The sequence below is a fragment of the Leopardus geoffroyi genome, chromosome B3 (genome assembly GCF_018350155.1).
Source record: "Leopardus geoffroyi isolate Oge1 chromosome B3, O.geoffroyi_Oge1_pat1.0, whole genome shotgun sequence".
NCBI classification, from domain to species: domain Eukaryota; kingdom Metazoa; phylum Chordata; class Mammalia; order Carnivora; family Felidae; genus Leopardus; species Leopardus geoffroyi.
The window spans coordinates 141,659,357-141,678,951 of NC_059337.1; the positions used below are offsets into that span (position 1 = coordinate 141,659,357).

General features: G+C 52.7%; 1 protein-coding gene across 5 annotated transcripts in view; it reads right to left on the reverse strand.

The window, feature by feature from the left end:
• Positions 1 to 10,821: 10,821 nt before the first annotated feature.
• BCL11B (BAF chromatin remodeling complex subunit BCL11B) overlaps positions 10,822 to 19,595 on the reverse strand; it is a 98,021-nt gene continuing 89,247 nt past the window's right edge. For all 5 annotated transcript variants that reach the window (XM_045452037.1, XM_045452035.1, XM_045452036.1 and 2 more), the window contains one exon: positions 10,822 to 17,969. In XM_045452037.1, coding sequence (XP_045307993.1) covers positions 15,919 to 17,969 — 2,051 coding nt within the window. In that variant the 3' untranslated portion in view covers positions 10,822 to 15,918. The remainder of the gene's footprint in view (positions 17,970 to 19,595) is intronic.

Sequence of the window (19,595 nt, forward strand, 5' to 3'; positions counted from 1 at the left end):
CCTGGCTCTGACCTGGCTGGCAGCGGGGGACCAGGCTCGGGTCAGACCCACACCTCCAGGGCCCAGCAGAGCGTCGGTGGTGCCCCCTCCCCCCCATCCCTCCCGTCTCTCCCGCACTGGGCCGCAGCTATCTCCTGGGGGTGGAGGGAACATGGCCCCCAATCTCCGTTCCAATTCTATCTCCCCCACCCCCCCACCCCCCCGCCGCTACCTTGATTGGTTTCAAAAACTGGGATTAAGCCAATTGGCTTATGGCTTTCTTCTGGCCAAAGAATTGGTTCCGGAAGAGCTATGTGGTCCATTTCCAGGTGAAGGAAGTTGGCCAGCGGATTCTAGGAAAGGGGGCTTCTCTGTCTTCCCAGAGAGAGCTTCTGGAAACGGGTGCCCTCTCTCCTTCAGGACCACGTGGGGTGAGGGAGCAAAGGTGGGGTGGGGATGGGAAACGGAAGAGAAGGAGATACGTTGAATCCACTCGTACAGGACTTGAATGCCACGCGGAAGCCGCGGCAGCTTCCCCTGAAGTTCTAGGTTGGGGCCATGTCACTGCTTTCTGGTCAAGGGGGTGGGGACAGAGTGGCACTCGCCACTCCCAAGCCCGGCCTGGAAGGACCCTGCGTGCGGGCCCCCATACCTTCCACTGCAGAGGGCTCGGTGCAGAGGACCCCCCGGGAGACTCCAGCGGCGCTAGGCGGTAGAACTTTCCCCAGTGGCGGAGAGGCCCCGGGTCTGTGCCACGTGGCACGACGGCCATTAGTGGCTATTGAGCTCTTGTCAGGTGCCTCGTGTAACCAGGGAAACGAATGTTTAGCTCCATGGATGTTTTAGTTAATTTAAATGTAACTAACTGCCAGCTACTTCGTCGGACAGCGCAGTTCTAGAAGACAAGACGGCGGGAACGCAAGACGGAAGGGGCTGGAGCCCGGAGTCGCCACACAGAAAGCTGCCCGCCATCTGCTTTACGGGCCTGGGACGACACCGAGTTTATTTCCCCGAGTCGCTGGGGTGGCGGGAGGGTGGCGGCCACTGGCGTGAGTGGCCCCGAGAGTCTGACTCGTGTCAGCAGGAAGACGGAGGTGCTGCCGTGATCCACGGTTTGCAGAGGAGGAAAGAGGGGCGCAGAGTGGTCTCGCGTATAGAAAGAGGGTGACTGGGATCCCAACCCGAGTTGGTCTGGCCCCAGAGCCACCTGAGGCTGAAACCAAAGGATGTTCCTGGAAAATCCCAGAATGAAGTCAGCGGCTCCATTGGAGGGAGCCCCAAAGAGTTTCACAGTATAAGGTTTGGGGGGCTCCAAGTCCTCAGGGAGACCGTGGGGCTCTAGGGAAGGCCAACCAATCCCCAGGGCCCTCCAAACGGCCCAGGCTGGGCGCTGCCCAGGGAGAAGGGACGGGGGCCCTGGGTGGACCGTGCGGACATCAGGAGCACGAGAAGTGACAAGGAAGTGACAGGGAAGAGACAGCGGCAAGGGAGACTCAGGGATAGACAGACGGACAGAGCAAGACAGTGGGGGGAAGGGGAGGGGAGGGCGCGCTCCCATCTGCCGGGCCTTCTGAGCCCTCCCTCGAGTGAGGGGCAGCCCAGGCCAGGTCGGCACCCCACCCCCGGAGCCGGCCCCCTCCCACGTGCCAGCCACCCCCTGCCCAGCTGCCAGGCGCTCGGGGCTGTGCCAAGTGGGTGTCTCTGTGACTGTGCCAGGCGAGGCTCCCCGGAGGCGCACACATGGTGGGGGGGCGGGATCGAGCGAGGAGCACAGCGCCAAGAAGAGGAGGAGGCAGGCCAGAAGCTGCCGGGGCCTCTGCAGAGTGTGGGGGAGCCTGGGGGCGGGAGGCAGCCGGCAGAAGGGCCCCGAGTGGGGTGGGGTTGGGGTCAGGGGCTTGCTCGGAGCACAGGACCCCAGCTGGGAAGCGAGAGGAAAAGCAAATGGCATTCTGTTGGCGCCTTCCATGCACCAGGTACCTTATCTACGTTTTCCTGTGTGATCCTTATACCTCGGCCTCCGGAACGGAGGCTAAGAGACTACAGAGCCCAGGCATTTAGCTGGGAAGAGGCAGAGCTCAGGTTCCTACTCAGCCTCAAGTGTGTCCGGTCCTGAACAGTGTGGACTTCCTTCCGCCACACTGAAGTGTCCAAGTTGATGAGAAGACAGAGAACAGGACGCTAGATTTTTAAACCGTGCAATTTAGTGATATCAGAGCGGCCACGAGGCAGTCGTGGCGGACCGTAGACCGGAAGCTTCCCTACGACGGGGGTCTGGGCAAGAGCAGAGCCGTGCGAGCAGGGTGTCCTGGGACGGCATCGGGGGCGACCGGAGTTACCTACCTCATTCCCTGCTCTGCCGTCTTGTCAAAAGTAGTGAAGAGGCAACAGTAAGATCACATATATACGTGGATGCTGGATGGAACCCCGACTTTAACCCTGGGCTTCCTGGAAGTCGTGGCAAAAAGGGACACACAACCAGTTACATGACTCAAACACAGAAGTCCCCCGTATCGGCAGCGGATAGGTTCCAAGACCCCCAGCGGCTGCCCGAAACCATAGATAGTACCGAATCCGACAGACACGGTTTTTTTTTCTGTATGTACGTATCGATGATAAAGTTTAATTGATAAATTAAGCACAGTGAAAGATGAACCACCATACCTAACCATACAATGGAACAATTGTAACAATTTACTGTAATAAAAGTTATATGAACATGGTCTCTCTCTCTCTCTCTCTCTCTCTCAGAATATCTTAGTATGCTGTGATCACCCTGCTTGTGACCATGTGAGATGGTTAAATGCCCACGTGGGGGGGGGGGGTGAAGCGAGGTGGGTGAGAGAGTGTCAGACTACTCCTGACAGTACAGAGGCTCACCAGCTTCCAGACCGCAGTTGACGGAAGGTAACTGGAACCTTCGAGAACAAAACTGAGGACAAGAGGGACTCTGGTACAAGACAAAACCCACTGACTTATCAAGAGAGATTTTTATTTCCCAATGCCAAGTCCTAGAAATCATGGATAAGACTTCCAGATGAATAAAATGTCACAAACCCTTATCTTATCATATTGTTATACACACACATGTATCTATATATGCAACATATGGGTGTATAGCAATCTAGTTGTGTATATATATAACAATATAGTTACAAACTGTATAACTATACAATTATACAGCTGGTGTGTGTATCCATTGGTGCAGATATAGTTATACACACATGACTATATTGGTAGAGTTATATAATGTGAGGTTATAGTATATGGTTATACAAACTGTGTGTGTGTGTGTGTGTGTATCTAAATTTGAAAGAAAGGGAATCACTGAAAGTGAGAGAAATTGATGCCGGATTTGGGAGAGCTGATTCCGTAGCTCGTGGGTTTCAGACCCGGAAGGGGACTATGTAACCGGGCACTGGAGCTCGGCATCAGCCCCTGGGAAGCTGGGCACCTCTTGCGTAAAGCCTGGGTTTCCGAGAGCTGCTACCGTCAGCGACAACAGAACAAGACACGCTACACCCGCTGGGGACGAAACATGTGGCCCTCCTGGGGCTTGGGTGGGAATAAAGCACGTGCGGGACCCAGTCCCGCTCTCCCGGCTGAAGACCCCAGGCTCCCACAGGAGCGGGAGGTGATCTGAAGGACATTCTTATAACCCGACCTCATCGGACCCACCCCGAGGGAAAACCCACAAAGATGAGCTCACAATCTGAAACCGTCAGCCACCAGGGCATCAGATCCGTGAGGAATCCTCGACACGAGAGAACCCGGAGCAGCGGCAGCAAAACCGTAGAACCGACGGCCACGCGGCCGAAAGCATCCTAAACAACTCGCCCATTGGTTCTCCGTGGCCGTGGTGGAGACAGCCGCTAGGTGACAGTGATTGATTCTCCCTGTGGCCAGCCCTGGAAACGACCGTCGCTGGCCGATGAGAATATAACATCACAGTGAACCTGGTGGTGAGGGCTGACGCGGGTAGAGCAGAGCTTCGGTGAATCTCTAGGCGTGCCACGTGCTCCTTGGAAGAGAGAGCCGGACGTCCAGTTCAGAGGGCACGGAGGGTCCGCGGGCTACTTTCACCGATAAGCGTGGGCTGACGCCGGTGAGGACACCAGACCTGGTCCTCTGAGAAAGGGGGCAGACTTGAAGCCCAGTCACAGTGGCCCAGAGCTTTCCAGGTGCTTGGGTCACCGGATACAGAGGCACACGCGCAAATAATAATTAAGCGCATCCCCATCATAACCCTGAGTCTGCCTTGATCAGCTCAGCTGCCATAACAGAATAGTGTGGACGGGGGGCGGGGGGGGGGGGGGGGGCTCGCACGGCACACATTTGCTTCCCAGAGTTCCAGAGGCTGGGAGTCCAAGATCAAGGTGTCGGTGGGTAGACTTCACGCTGAGGCCTCCGAACTTGGCTCCCGTCTCACTGGGTGCTCACATGACCTTGTCTTTGTGTGCCCAGGGAGAGTAAGAGAGCAAGCTTCTGGTGCCTCTTCTTATAAGGGGCTCCGCCCTTATGCCCTCACATAACCACAATTACCCCCCAAAATCCCTGCCTCCAAATACCGTCGCACTGGGGGGGTCAGGGTTTTAACATAAGAATTTGTGGGGGACACAAACACTCAGTCTGTAACAGGGAAGCGCTATTAGCATCCCCATTTTACGGGCCAGGAACTGAGGCACGACCAGGATATGTGATTGGGCCAAGATCTCCAGCTCATCGGGGTCGGAGCTAAGCTATGAACACAGGCAGTCTGTACCCCTAGTGTTTTCTGTCACTAATGGTGCCTTGCTGTTGCTCTGCAGATGTTTATGTCTGAATTCCCTTGATAACCTGGTGAGAGAGGCATCACCAGCAATTAACCAGCGGGCACCTCCAGCTTCCCGGGCCAGAGAGAACCCCGAGCCCCTTCCCACCTGCCCCATGATGCCCCTCACCTCCAGTCTCCCCCTAGGTCCGTGAGTGGCCATGCACCTGCTGCTGGGGCCAAGAACGCACCGTCATCCTTGATGGCTACCTCTCTTCCACACCCGCAACCAGTCCCTCGGCACGTCTCTATTTCCTTCTCTCCATTTCCAGAAGGAGTCCTGAATCGGACCTCTGCTGGCCACCTCCGCCTCTTTTGATGTCAATCCAAGCTAATCTCCTGTCTCCTTCCCCAACCCTTGCTTTACCCCCTGCCCATGACAGTCGGCCCACCACATGCAGCCAGAAGGGGCTCACTGAAATGCAACCCAGAATCATGGGGCCCCTGGGTGGCTCAGTCGGTCGAGTGTCCGACTTCGGCTCAGGTCATGATCTCACAGTCTGTGAGTTCGAGCCCCGCATCGGGCTCTGTGCTGATGGCTCAGAGCCTGGAGCCTGTTTCCGATTCTGTGTCTCCCTCTCTCTCTGCCCCTCCCCCGCTCTGTCTCTCCCCCTCTCTCTCTCTCTCTCTCAAAAATAAATAAACATTAAAAAATTGAAAAAAAAAAAAACACCCTTTTTGCTTATTTAATCAAAAAAGACACGTTTGCTTCTGTTGCGATCAGTGCTCGGTTATGGGATGTGCGGGCATTTCCATGTTGTCCAGTGGTGACCATGTGCCCCACTTGTGCATCTCCTCGGGAATGATTAGCCAGAACAAATGGCTCCAAGAGACAGCAAATGCTGGGAAGGCGTTTGGGAGGGCCTAACTCCCAGTATCCACTCGAGTATTTTCAGTTGCAAAAGCAATAGGGCGAAGCCCCCTGAAACTTCGGGGTAGGAGAAAATACCTCTGTTGAGGCTTTCCTTCCAGCATTCGCATCTGAGAGACATCGACACCGCGTCATGCGGCGATCGTGTGGAATCCTAGCATGCGCACGGTCTCCGTTCTTTTGAAAGTGAACATTATCTCACGCACAGTTTTCCTAGTATTACATAAGTCTTCAACCTCTCGTGTTAGGGGGATATAAACATCCCATAATGGACCTTCTCATTCACTCACTCCTTTATTGTTGAACACAGAGGCTGCTTTGAAAATTTTGCTATTATGTGTCATTGGCTGGCATGTTTTCTCCTCTTGAATCATAAGCATTGAGTCTATGTTTCTTTTTTCCCTTCGCTCCCAAGAAGCTTAGGCTCCAATACATGATTGAAGCGTAGCCACATATAGCCTGTTTCTCTCGGCTATATTCTTACGCAGGTGTTTACATTTTACTCTGTCTTTTCATCTCTCCGCCCCTGATGTTTTACTGCTTTTTCATATTTTACTATGTTTCCTACTGGCCTGCTCACAGCCTTGTGGGGGGAGGAAGGATGGAAATTATTAATAAGGAAGTGAACGAAATGTTGAGGCAACCTGTCTATAGGTCTCTCTCAAGAAATCGCTAACTAGTATACTTAGTATCGTTTCTGAGGATTACATCACCAGATCAAAGAGTCAGGATATCATTAGGCTTTTGGTACGCACTAATCCAGGGCTTTTGAGAGAAAAATGGGAGAATGTGGTTGAAACATGATATAGGGAACAAACCTGAACTCTCACGGGTACCTCCAAACAAAGGTCGTGCTGAGCGCCGAAGGTGGTGGGAGACCAGCCTCCCCTCTGGAGCCTGCAGTGCATTTGGAGCCGAAAGAAGTTGCATATGGCCTGTCTCACCAGCGATATGCCAGCACCATTATCATATGTGGGAACTGGGACAGGAAGAGTAACCACCACTTCCTCCAGACAGGAGCCTTGGGCTCCCATGCTGGGATGTGTCCTAAATTGGACATTGCTTACTCTAAAAATGTTTAATTATAAGGGATGACAGAAACACAAATATATGTTCATTACAGCCTGTGAGGAATAAGCCATAGTAAAGAAAGACAGTTTAGATGGCGGCAGTATGAAATGGGCCGAAGACTGGGTTTCCTAATCTGTAATGAAGAACACTAATGTCCCCTCCAGCTTCCTGCTGGAGCCCATGCTCCCATCCAAAAGGAAAAACGTTGATTGTTCACTTTCTGCCTCCCCAGCTAACTAGCGTCAGCCGGGGCATGACTGTATCCAAGGCCTATGAATGGGGGCACTCTGTAGGAACCCCAGGACAGTTAAGGGAACAAATAACTGAATATAATGGTGGGTGTCTTATCCTGCCCACTGAAAGGGAAACCTCTGGAAGGCAAAGGTGCACCTTATTGATTTGTAGCTCCCCAGAAGAGTCTGTGACACAGCATAGGTCCTTGATAAATGTTTATTAAATGAACTATTTGTGGATGGCCGGATAGGTGGATGGATGGATGGATGGATGGATGGATGAATGGATGGATGGGTGAGTGGATGGGTGGATGGATGGACGGATGGATGGGGTGAGTGGGTGGGTGGGTAGGTGGATGGATGGATGAATGGATGGATGGGTGAGTGGATGGGTGGATGGATGGATGGATGGATGGATGGGGTGAGTGGGTGGGTGGGTGGGTGGGTGGATGGATGGATGGATGAGTGAATGGATGGATGGGTGAGTGGATGGGTGGATGGATGGACGGATGGATGGGGTGAGTGGGTGGGTGGGTGGGTGGGTGGGTGGGTGGATGGATGGATGAGTGAATGGATGGATGGGTGAGTGGATGGGTGGATGGATGGATGGGGTGAGTGGGTGGGTGGGTGGATGGATAAATGGATGGATGGGGTGAGTGGGTTGGTAGACGGATGGATGGATGGATGGATGGATGGACGGATGGGTGGGTGGATGGATGGGGTGAGTGGGTAGGTGGATGGATGGATGGATGGATGAGTGAATGGATAGATGGGTGAGTGGATGGATGAGTGGATGGATGGATGGGTGAGTAGATGGGTGGATGCATCGATGGATGGATGGATGGATGGATGGATGGATGGGTGGATGGATGGGTGGATGGGTGGATGGATGGGTGTGCTATACCTTAGGATTTGGGAGAGGATTCCCATGTTATATGGGATAATACAGGATGACCTTTAAGAGTCTCAGCCAACTATAAAATTCTGTTTGTCCGTGGGCTTCACTGTGCTTTTCCAATATCCATGCATCTTCCCCTGTCATACCCACTGCAAGACGTGCCTTTTCTCCCTCACTGTCCTCATCATCGTGGTGAATCTTTACTCATCTTTTAAAGAGCTGCACAGTTTCCCTACTCCTCCCTCTCCCCAGCTGATCAGCTGTCCTCCCCCTGCGCCCTTCTCACTGCCCACACCACCCCATCCTGCAGTCTGGTTTCATAGTGCATCTGTCTCATTGAACAAGGAGTTGCTTAAGAGGAAAGACCAGGCCCAAGACCTCCCTCCGTGCCCAGACTTGATATCTAGCTCAGGCCTTGCTTGGGGAGTGAAATAGACTCCTGATCTCAACCAGCTTCAACTTCTTTAGAGCATCCTAGATGGTCTGTAACCAGAATCCAGTAAAAATTGGTTTGAAGGCTATGCCATGCAGGCAGCTGGTAACCCAGACTTCATCTACACATGAGGTCAGAATCCTCGTCTCCCCGGCTCGGAGGTCACATAAGTTTTGTCATATATTTTAACATGTTAACATTTTTTTTAATGCTAATTTATTTATTTTGAGAGAGAGCGAGGGAGAGAGAGAATCCCAAGCAGATTCCATGCTGAGCGTGGAGCCCGACACGGGGCTCAGTCCGTGAGATCATGACCCGAGCCGAAATCAAGAGTCGGACGCTTAACCGACTGAGCCACCCAGGCGCCCCTCACATTTAACATTTTTTGAGGTTCTATCCACCTCGTTTTCTCTCCAAGGCAGAAGGCAATGTTTTCTAACTTTGAGGAGCTTACAGCTCCGGACTCAGGTGTTCAGCAGCCTACTCTGATGCCCCAAGTACGAGGAGGAACTCCTTGGAAAACGTCCAGAATCTGTGACCTGCAGGGTGGCTGAGGACACCTCACTGCGACCAGCAGAAGCCCAGGAGACTCACTCTCGCCCTGATCTGTGTCATCAGAATGGGGAACATTTCTGACATACACATGCCCACCGAACGTTGGTACTCTGGGCACACAGAGGTCATCGGGGTCCAACCATTCAAAGGCAAAAGGTGTCCTTCCAGATCGCCTGGAGTCTCCATTTTACGGGTGGGGAGACTGAGACCGGCAAAGGGAAAGGACCGACCTGGGGTGGTAGGGCTACTTATGGGACAACGGTGGGAATCAAGTAGAGACTTTCCTTTGTCCCCACGGGCAACCCCCAAACGTGGCCTTCTTAGAAGGGCTGAGGGAGGGAACAGGCTACAAGACAGCAGGTGAGCCTTTCATGTCTGTCCCTTGCCCGGTTTTCCGGGTGGGAAAACACACAAAGTCTCGGACACCTGCGTTTTAAAGCCAGCTGGGAGAAGACTCGGAGCCCAGGGCCCACGGGAAAGAAGAGAATTCCTCTCTGGGGATTCTTCTTCCTTGAGCCCCTAGAAGGCAGGGCAGGTCTTCTCCTGAATGGCTACCATTTTTGGTGCTGCGGTTCAAATCCCACGTCTTGTCCTCCAGCGCTTAGGCATGGCCTCGGGAGAACGGTGACCTCTTCGGGGGTGAAAACGGGACACAGAGGAACGCGCGGCCGGGTTTCTCCTCCCGTCTCTGCGGGCACAGCCCCCACAAAGCATGGCTTCACGGTGTGTGTTCTTTTTTTTGCAGCAGCCTTGCCAAGATGCCCCGGGCTGCCTAGGTGGGGACCTGGCTCACGGTGGTGCCCAATGAGGTTGCCGAAATGACTCGCGTGGAATGTTCTTTGTGTCTTTAAGAGCAGGAAACATAAGAAGAGCGGACAAGAACCCAGGGGACCTTTGATCCCTTTTCACCCAGAGCCGTGGGCTCAGATGCTCACTCCCGAGGAGGAGACGGAAGGGAACTGTGTGCCTAACTGGCTGAAACCCGGAAGAATGCCTTCTTCCTTCTCCACCTTGGCTGCTCCAGGCCGGGCACTAGGAAACATCAAGCTAAAAGCTATTTCCTTCTGAAAGACCTTGTTTCCTCTTCTGGCTCTGTGAGATTACCCCCAAAGAACATTTCCTCAAGTCCGCTAACATCTGGCACATGGGACGGGAAGGTAATTCTCTTAAGAGTCACAGGTGGTCAGAGATGCTCTCCAGTCCAACAACCTCACCTCACTGATGGGGGACCCGGGGGACCTGCCCGAGGGCACAGAGCCATTTGAGAAGGGCTTCTGTCCCGCTCTGACCTCGCAGTGCCACACCCAGTGGCTCTCACTGGGGAGTCGGAAAATGTTAGCTGAATTAAACCAGACCTTTTAGAGTGGGAGAGAGCCAAAGCATAAGAGACTCTCAAAAACTGAGAACAAACTGAGGGTTGATGGGGGGTGGGAGGGAGGGGAGGGTGGGTGATGGGTATTGAGGAGGGCACCTTTTGGGATGAGCACTGGGTGTTGTATGGAAACCCACGTGACAATAAATTTCAAAAAAAAAAAAAAAATGAATTAAACTAGACCCGAGTCTTGCCATTCCCAGACAAGTACCTTTTCTTCTAAGCCACTCGTTCTCAACTGTGGCCGGATAGGAAAATCACCCGGATCACTTTCAAAAACCCTGACGTCTGGATCCCACCTCCAGAGATTCTGATAGAAGCTGGTGTGGGTGGGGGGCCCGAGCACTGGGACTGTCAAACCCTCCCAGGGGCTTCCAATGTGCAGCGAGGACTGAGGACCCCTGATCTAAATCACGCGGCTCCGCAAGATAAACAAAGAGAACTGCTGGTGTCTCAGGCCATTATTTCCTGTCTTCCCAGATGTGGGCACAAGGGTTTGGGTCAAGAGGAAAATGGAGAAAGACCTTCAGTCCCCCCTGGGAAATGAGCTGTCCACCCCCCACCCACCCCTAAAAGACACAGAAGAGGACCAGGCTAGGAGATCAAGTTAAATGTCCAATTTATTTTTATAACTTGGAACCAGAACAAACTTGGTCTTGAACAAGCGTACAAATGAAATGGCAGACACATGCTGAACTCAACATCGTGACATTAAGGGGAAAAAGAGGCCCAAAATCTTGTACAGAGAATTAAAGGAACAATAAATATTTTACTAAGCGATATTGAAATGACCTCCTGTCATCTCAACATTTTATCCATAATAAAAAAAAAAAAAGTGCCCGTTTCTTAAACTGAGCACAAATACCAAGCAATAATAAATAGTTCCAAACTTGTAGTAAAAGACAGAACCTCCAAGTAAACAACAGAAGCTCATACAATAAGTAATAGAAAAGGTAATAAAAATATTTTGCCTTGCCAGTACAAATGCAAACAACTTAAATCAATGGAACTTTGCTTTGCAGGGTTTGAGATACAAAGAGCACCAAAATCACGGGTTTGCCTGTGTGCAACCGAACCTTCGCTACGTCGCTTCGGACCGGGATGAAAGGCTGGCTTCCTTACTTTCTGACATTTTGCTTTAGAGTAGTTCAGCCTCCCCCTCTCCCCGTAAAAGACCCTCTAATGGCAAGTGGCAGGTTCCAATTTGGGGCAACTTTGAACAAAGTTGTGGCAGTATGGAACCCGGCCTGAGGTCGGCTGGGTCACCCAGGCTCGGGGCCCCTCTCACTGCATCATCTGCTCCAGTGTTGGCTTCTTAAACATGAGAGAGAAGCATAATGCGCTTTTCTCTGCGGTCGACAGAGACACAATCTTTGTGCTTTAGGATGGCTTAGTCCTGGCATTCTGGTGACTTTGTGTAAGCTGGTGAGGGCTGGCTAGCTTTCGCAATGACAGGAGGACCACCTTGGAGGCTCTCAAGTACCTTAACAGGGCATCCGAAGGAAAGGGCAGCCCCTGGGTCTTCAGGTCGGGTCGGGCAGGTAGGAAACTGACATCTCAGCTTTCTCTCCCCTCCTCCCCATTTCTGTTCACTTTGCAAAGGTAGGTGGCAAGGAGGGAGGGGCGTACTGAACGGAAAAGCTCCCAGAAGAAAGATTTCTGCATTTGGTAAAGAAATTGCCCAAAAAGATGCTTGGTTATACTTTCACAACCTGAAACAATGGTTTTTACAGTTCCTGAAATAAAAAAAATGGCTTCCTGATATAGGTATTTTTTTTTAAATGTATTATTCCCTCATCCAAAAAACCACCACTTTATTTCATCTTAAAGCTACTTGGCTTTACAAAAAAAAAAAAAAAAAAGAAAGAAAGAAAGGGAGAGAAAGAAAGAGAGAGAAAGAGAAAAGGAAGAAGAAAAAAAAAGAAGAGGACGAAGAAAAAGGGGGGTACAGGGAGGGAGAAAGAGAAGAAATTAAATAAAGACGAAGAAGACAAACAACGGGCTGATAGAGAGGGATGGAGAGGAAACGCAGAGGAAGGAGAGAGATATGGAAAGGCACCGAATTCATCCCAGGCCCTCGGCACTCGGAAACTGACGGAATGTAGGTTTCAGCGAGAAAAGCAGCAGAGCAGGTAAGAAAGACAACAGGCCAACACTCTCCGCGGCATGAAAGGCCCTGGTCGTGACGGGGACTCCTTCCTGAAATCCAGTGTGTGGTGCTCTCAACAGCAGCTCACGTCACCTGTGCCTAGCTGATTCACCAGCTCTTGTCGTTACATCTTCCGTTTGTCTGTTTCAGGTTTTCCCAAGGACTAAAGAGAGCTCGGTTTGCATTTCTTTCCGCTCTTACGGGCGGGAGATGTGGTGGTGACCGCCACGACGGACGGTAGAGAAGGAAGATGCTCTCGCTCTCTCCTCGGACCCCTGACATCTTACAGATGGCCTCTCAGAGAACAAGAGGACCCTGCGAGATGTCACCAACATCTTTACGAAAACCGATTTTCCCACTCAACGTGAATAAAGGATTTCCCATCCGGTCTGCTGTGGCCACACCAGGGAGCCTTGATGCAAGGTTCGGGGCGTTCGGGGAGAAGCCCTGCTCGAACAGTCCTTTGTATAGGCCAATTCCGACAAAAATATATACAACTAAAAGGATCTGTGAACCAAAGCATTTAACGACTTCCTTTTGTTTCTTTTCCTCAAAGGTTGTCAAACAACCCTCTTTCTCCTGTACAATAGGACTTAACATACAAATTTTTTTTTTGCAACATTTTATCCTGCCAAATTAAAAAAATATATTATGGCAGCCTGTTTGTTTTTGTTTTTTTTTTCTTTTTATTTCCAAATTCACTAACAAAAAGGTACATTAAATCCCTTTAAAAGGACAAGCTTACAGTTAAAAAATTACAAGCTCCAGTAAAAATACAGCAAGTGCCTACATCATATGAACCAACCAATATATCCATTCCAGAGGGGGCGGGAAGAGAAAAATAAGGTCAAGGTCAGAAATGTGATTTTTTTTTTTCTCTGCAAAGCAATAACAATATTAAGCACTTTTTTTCTACATACTTTTTCTACATGGTGTAGCAATCCCCTTTTAATCCCCAAATACAAGTTTCTATACATTTTTTTTTTGAAATAAAAATTCAACACCCAAGGCAGAAAAGAATTTACTAAAACTCCGACTTTACAGTTACTGTGACAAGAACAAATTTATAGACCCACCATTTAAGTTTTACTGCAACATTTTCAAGGAAAAGAAAAGGGTTTTTTTTTTTTCTTGTTTTGTAAAATGCCCAGGCATTCTCAATTATTACAAATACTGGTCCACTTTTACAGTAATCAAGAAATTTTAATATATATAATATATACTAAAACCCCGTCACCAAAAGAAAACAATATACACGCAGCCACTGTGGCATTTTTTTATAACCTATTAAGCAAACTTTGAAAAAAAAAAAATGATCGCTCCAACACACATACACACGATTTTTTTTTTTACCCTTGTATGTATCCAATACTGTAAACGTATTTTTAAGACAGAGTGCACTAAATTTAACTTTAGAAAAAAAATTAGCCATTGTTCCTGAATTGTTTTTTTGTTTTTCATTCAACGATATCAGCGTGTAACTTCTGTCACTTGAGTTTTAATTCAGCAGTAAATCACCTCCACGCCAAATCTAAGCAGCGTTGTCCCAAAAACAAAAGGGGTTGAGGATAATTCAGCTAAGGATGTCCACGGTTGTGCTGGGTTTATTTCTTCGTTTGATTGGGTCCTTATGGCATTTTCACGTCCTCTATCTTCAGCCAGGATTTTTAAAATTTAATCTAATTAAAGGTAAAGGTGGCTTTGTTTGTATCTAAAGAATGTACTTTTCTTGTTTTACTCTTAAAAAGTCTTTTCGTTTCCAAAAAAAAAAAAAAAAAAAAGGTTTGCATTTGTCTCAAGAGACTCAAATAGGAAGATCAGTTTTCAAGGCACTCACGTCAAATTGAATGGCAGTAGGAAAACTGTCCAATAAATTATTTTATTTTGTTCTTTATAGTGCCAGTATTGTGAATGCCATGCTTAGCAACACTGACACTCGATCTCAGCCGTCCCTTACAGTTTAACCCACCTCTGGGCCAGAGAGAAGAATATGCTGCAATTTCTTGTTTAGAAGCCATTTAATTTAAATGCAAACAAAAGCTTTAAAGTGCGGGTCAACAGAATTCCAATGTCTAATCTCAACAGTCCAATGTTTAGTACCTTCCAACCTAATGGGATAGAAAAAAAAAAAAAAAAATTGGAAAGTAGCGCTGGGCACCTTCGGATGGAACTCTTTCCCTGCTTTTCCAGTAAAAGGGAACAGAAATTTGCAAGATTTTCCCCCCTGTCCGTACAATGTCATCAGTGTGCATTAAATGAGAGAATACTAACGTCTCTCAATTCACCTCGTCCAGGGCACTTGTCTGCTTGAGACACGGTCAATTATCACTTGTAGCAACATAGGACTTGGGACTTTTTGTAGTGGGGGTGATAGAGACAGAGAGAGAGAGAGAGAGAGAGAGAGAAGCCATCAAGCCAGAAGAAGCCTGAAAGAATACGGTGGCTTTCTTCCTGTGTCACTGCAGATCACCGTCTACCCAAAAAAAGGTACCCTCTGCCCATTTTACGTAGCCTAATCTACAGCAAAGAGCCAAGGCGGCACCCCAGGGCACACCCACACCCCAAGAAAAGGACAGTATCTGCTGATGCCACACCACTGTAGAATGCTCTCAGGCCATCCCCCCCCCCCCCCCGGCAGCTCTCAAAAACTGGCATTTCTCCGGCAGTGTGGAATTTTCGGGGTGGGGGCCCCCACCACTAAAACGTTTCCTTGTATAATGTAAAGGTTGCAGAAAAGGCCTCTGTTACTCAGGACATCATCAGTGCTACATCTCCATTCCAACTCTGAAGCAAAGTGCTACGACTTTAAAGATTGTTATCCGCTGTACATCCACCCCCCCCCAAAAAAAACCAAAAAACCAACAAAAAACAAAAACAAAAAACAAAAAACAAAAAAAAAATGCATGCCACTTTTTATTTCAGGACCAAAGAAGGAATTAAAAAAAGTAAACTTTAAAAGTCATTTAAGTGTTGGCTTCTTCACAAGAAATTACACATGCTTAGCTTAAATTTCAAAAAAGCAGCGCCCTCCCCCCCCCAAATTATAATTTAAAAGATAAGCTTCCCTTCTACACTGCTCGGGAGTCATTGCTCAGGCTACTACTGGGTTTAAAAAAACAAACGAACAAACAAACAAAAAAAAAAAACAATAAAAAAAAAACAACAACGAAGGGATGGATACCCAACAAAATCTCTTAAAAGAATTTAAACACAAAGGATAATAATAAAAAGTACCTGCACATGCCAAAAAAATTACAAAACCCAATAAATACAGAAATTATTGCACAGTTAAAAGGCTCCACAATTTTTACTGCCTCCATCAACCCTCGGGTTTCCGTAGGACTTCGTAGACACAGGTTAGGTTGGAGCGCCGCCTCCCCCGGGGCCCCCGGGGACGCGCGGGGGTGGGGGGTGGGGGCCCGGGGCGGGGGGAGGGGGGCGGGGGGGGGTGCCGAAGTGGCGCAGACGCGGAGGCAAGTGTCAAGGTCAGCATTCTCGCGGTTGGCAACGGTTCCACTGTACAGGTGCGGGGCGCCGGGGCCCCGCGCGCTTAGCTCCTCTCGGCCTGCTCGATTTTGACGTCGTTAGTCAGCAAGTGCTCCCCGTGCCACTTTTTCATGTGTTTCTCCAGGGTGCTGTAGACGCTGAAGGGCATCTGGCAGATGTCGCAGCGGTACACCTCCTTGCCGATCTGCCCGTGCGTCTTCATGTGGCGCGTGAGCTTGCTGCTCTGCGCGCACGCGTAGTTGCACAGCTCGCACTTGTAAGGCCGCTCGCCGGTGTGGCTCCGCCGGTGCACCGTCAGGTTGCTGCAGTTCTTGAACACCTTGCCGCAGTACTCGCACGTGTCGCTGCGGCGGCCCTCCTTGGAGCTCGGCCGCCCGGGGCCCGGGCCGCCCAGGTGCGGCGTGCTGCCGCCGCTGGCCGTGCCGCTGCGGCCCGACAGCCCGCCGTCCAGCAGGTCCCCGGGCGGCGTGGAGAAGCGCAGGCTGCCGTTCTCGGACGAGTGCTCGGACGACGTGGCGAAGGGCGACTGGCGCGCGTCCGTGAAGCCCAGGAAGGGGTCCTTCATGAAGTGCCGCGACGCCGCGTAGCCCACGAGCCACTGCGAGTACACGTTCTCGGACGGGATGAGCGTGGCGGGCGGCAGCTCCAGGTCCTTCTCCACCTTGATGCGCTTGGCGGCGCTGTTGAGCCCGGGGCTGGGCAGCGGCGCCGGCTTGCGCGGGAACAGGCCCGGGAAGGGCTCGGCGCCTGGCGCGAAGCCGCCGCCGCGCCCGTTGACCGCGCCGCCCGGGCCCGCGTCGCCGCAGCCGCCCGCGTCGTCGTCGTCGCCCGCGTCGCCGCCGCCCGGCGCGCGCTTCAGGAAGGCGCCGCGCTTGGGCTTGTCGGCCAGCAGCTCGCCGTACTGCGGCAGCGCGCCCAGCCCCACGTTCTCCATGACCTTGCCCAGCACCAGCGCCTTCTCGTCGGCCAGCGCCTTGGCCGCGCCGCCCACGCCGCCCGCGCCCGCCACCCCGGCCACCCCGCCGCCGCCGTTCTCGCGGTTGCGGCTCAGCTCCGAGTCCATGCTGAAGCTCGACTCCGGCCGGCTCTCGTTCTCCAGCAGCAGCTCCTCCTCCTCCTCCTCCTCCTCCTCGTCCTCCTCCTCGGGCTCGTGGCCCAGCGACGGGTCGCTCTCGTGGTGGCGGAAGTCGCCGTCGGCCGCCTTGAGGCCCTCGCCGGCCAGCTCGCTGGTGCCGGGCTCCGGGGAGCTGGCGGCCGAGAGGCCGTCGTCGGAGCGGCCGGCCAGCGAGCCGGCCTTGTGCATGTGCGTCTTCATGTGGCGCTTGAGCTTGCTCGCCTGCGAGCACGCGTGGTCGCACAGCTGGCACTTGTAGGGCTTCTCGCCCGTGTGGCTGCGCCGGTGCACGATGAGATTGCTCTGGAACTTGAACGTCTTGCCGCAGAACTCGCACGACTTGCTCTTGGCCGGCGGCTGCGGCGGCGGCGTGCCCCCGGGCGGCATGGGCGGCAGCGGCGGCGTGCTCAGGAACGGGGACTTGGGGCTGGGCTGGAAGGGGTTCAGGAGCCGGTGCATAGGGTTGCCGCGGCCCGGCGACACGGGCGGCGGCGTGGAGCTGTTGCCCGCCAGCTCGCGGAGCCGCCGCGAGAAGTCCATGGCGGGCGAGTCGATGGCCATGGGGTTGAGGCGCATGACTCGGTCAAAGGCACTGGGGTGCTGGGCGACGAGCCCCATCTCCTCGGCACTGAGGCGGTGCGGGTCCAGGTGGTGGCGCGGCGGCGGGCTGAAGAGCGGCGGCGTGCCGGGCAGGCGGCCCTCGCCGAAGCCCGGGTGCTCCCGCAGGATGGGGCCCGTCATGCGCAGCAGGTTGAAGGGGTTGCTGTCGCCCAGGAAATTCATGAGCGGGGACTGGGCCACGGCCTCGGGCCCGAGCGGCGGCGGGATGGTGAGCCGCGGCGTGAGCGAGCTGCTGGCCGGCCCGGGCTCCAGGTAGATGCGGAAGCCGTGCGTGTTCTGCGCGTGCTGCAGCAGGAACCACGCGCTGTTGAAGGGCTGCTTGCATGTTGTGCAAATGTAGCTGGAAGGCTCATCTTTACCTGGGGAGACACACGGACAGAAAGGCAGAGAGAGCGTGAGAAGCGGACGGGGCGCGCGCGCCGCGGGGCCACGGACCTGAAGGCGCGCGGTGGGGATGTAGGGGGGCGGTGGGGCGGTGGGGGGAGCCGCGCGGCTCTGGAGGGCGGCCTCGGGGGGGCCCCTTCGGAGCAGGCCGAGGCCGGCGACGTGTTGGACGCTCCGGCCAAGGCTCCACGGGGCTGGAAGGCTGAGGCAAGCTGGCTCTGTGGGCAGGTTGCCCCCGCGGAGCCCAGATCGGCCACACGACCTCAGCAAGCAACCCCAAATTCCTAGGCTTCTGCTTGCTTTCCCTAAAGAAGAGGCGCTCTTATCCCCATTGCCTCAGAAGCCAAATGAGGCCGCGTTGGTGAGAATGACCGATGTCAACGAGAAAACAGCAGGGACACCACAACCGTGAGGGACCAGGATTTTATCCACCAAGGCCACTGGTGACATTTGGATCTCGATGACTGTGTTGGGGGGAGGGGGTCCTGTGCCTTGTAGAATGTTCCGCAGCATCCCTGGCCCCCACCCCCTACAAGCCAGTCACACTCCCTCCCCCAGTTATGAGGATCACAGAACTCTCCAGGCGTTACCAAGTGTCCCCTGGTGGGGGCAAAACCGCAGCTCAATGCCCCCCCCCCCCTTTAGAACCACTGGTTAGTCAACACTTGATCCAAGGAGGTTCTAAAACACACAAGTCACACTCAACTGCCTGGCAGACGTTGTTTTGAAGTGACATGGCTGATCCCTCTGCATCGTTTGGGATTTTTGCTATAGGACCCTCTAGGGTTTCACACACCACACTACATTCAGAAAGCACCATCAAATTTAAACGTGGATACGAAGGAACAGAAGGAATTCAGCATAAGAAGATCGCTGCTGTGTGGCGGCTGCCCCCCCCCATTCCTCCGATGGCCTCACACACAGAGGCCCCCCCCATTCCTCCCATGGCCCTAACCACGGAAGCCGGCCTCCACCGGCCGCTGGGAGGGGGCTGGATAGGGGGCCACCGGCCTCCATGAAGTCCTTTGCCAGAATGCTAACCGCACGGGGGAATGTCAAATCTGACGGGGTGGTCAGGATGAATGGTGGCAAGTGTGGATTTGTTACACACTGGCTCCCGTGGCGTCGGAAGCAAATCGTAGTGGACACTTGTGGGCACTGAGCCAAAAACGTTACTGTCTTTGTCCATCATCGGGGCCGTCACAAAATGGAGGCTGAATGCTTCAGCCAGAACCTGTCTCGTGGCCGCCGTCCTCACCCTGCGGGCCAAACTCGCTGCCTTTTCCATCTGAACCTCTGCTCGGGCTTCCTATAAAGGCGCAGGTGCGGGCGGGCCCTGCTTTCTACCCCGAGATTCGCTCGCTGGCCGGGAGGGAAAAGAGAACAAGACATCACAGCCGCGATCTTGAAAAACCCCTTTTAAGAGCTTTCCTGTAGCTGGAAGGTCTTAACGCTGAGAAGGCATGGAAGCCGCAGACTCCCCGGAGAAGCCAAAGGTGCAGATGAATTTCCACGCCCCAAGTCAGGAAGATGACGTGAGAACACAGCGCAGTGCAGAGTGGAGAAGACCCCTCCGTCTCGACCTTTCCCCCACAGACTTG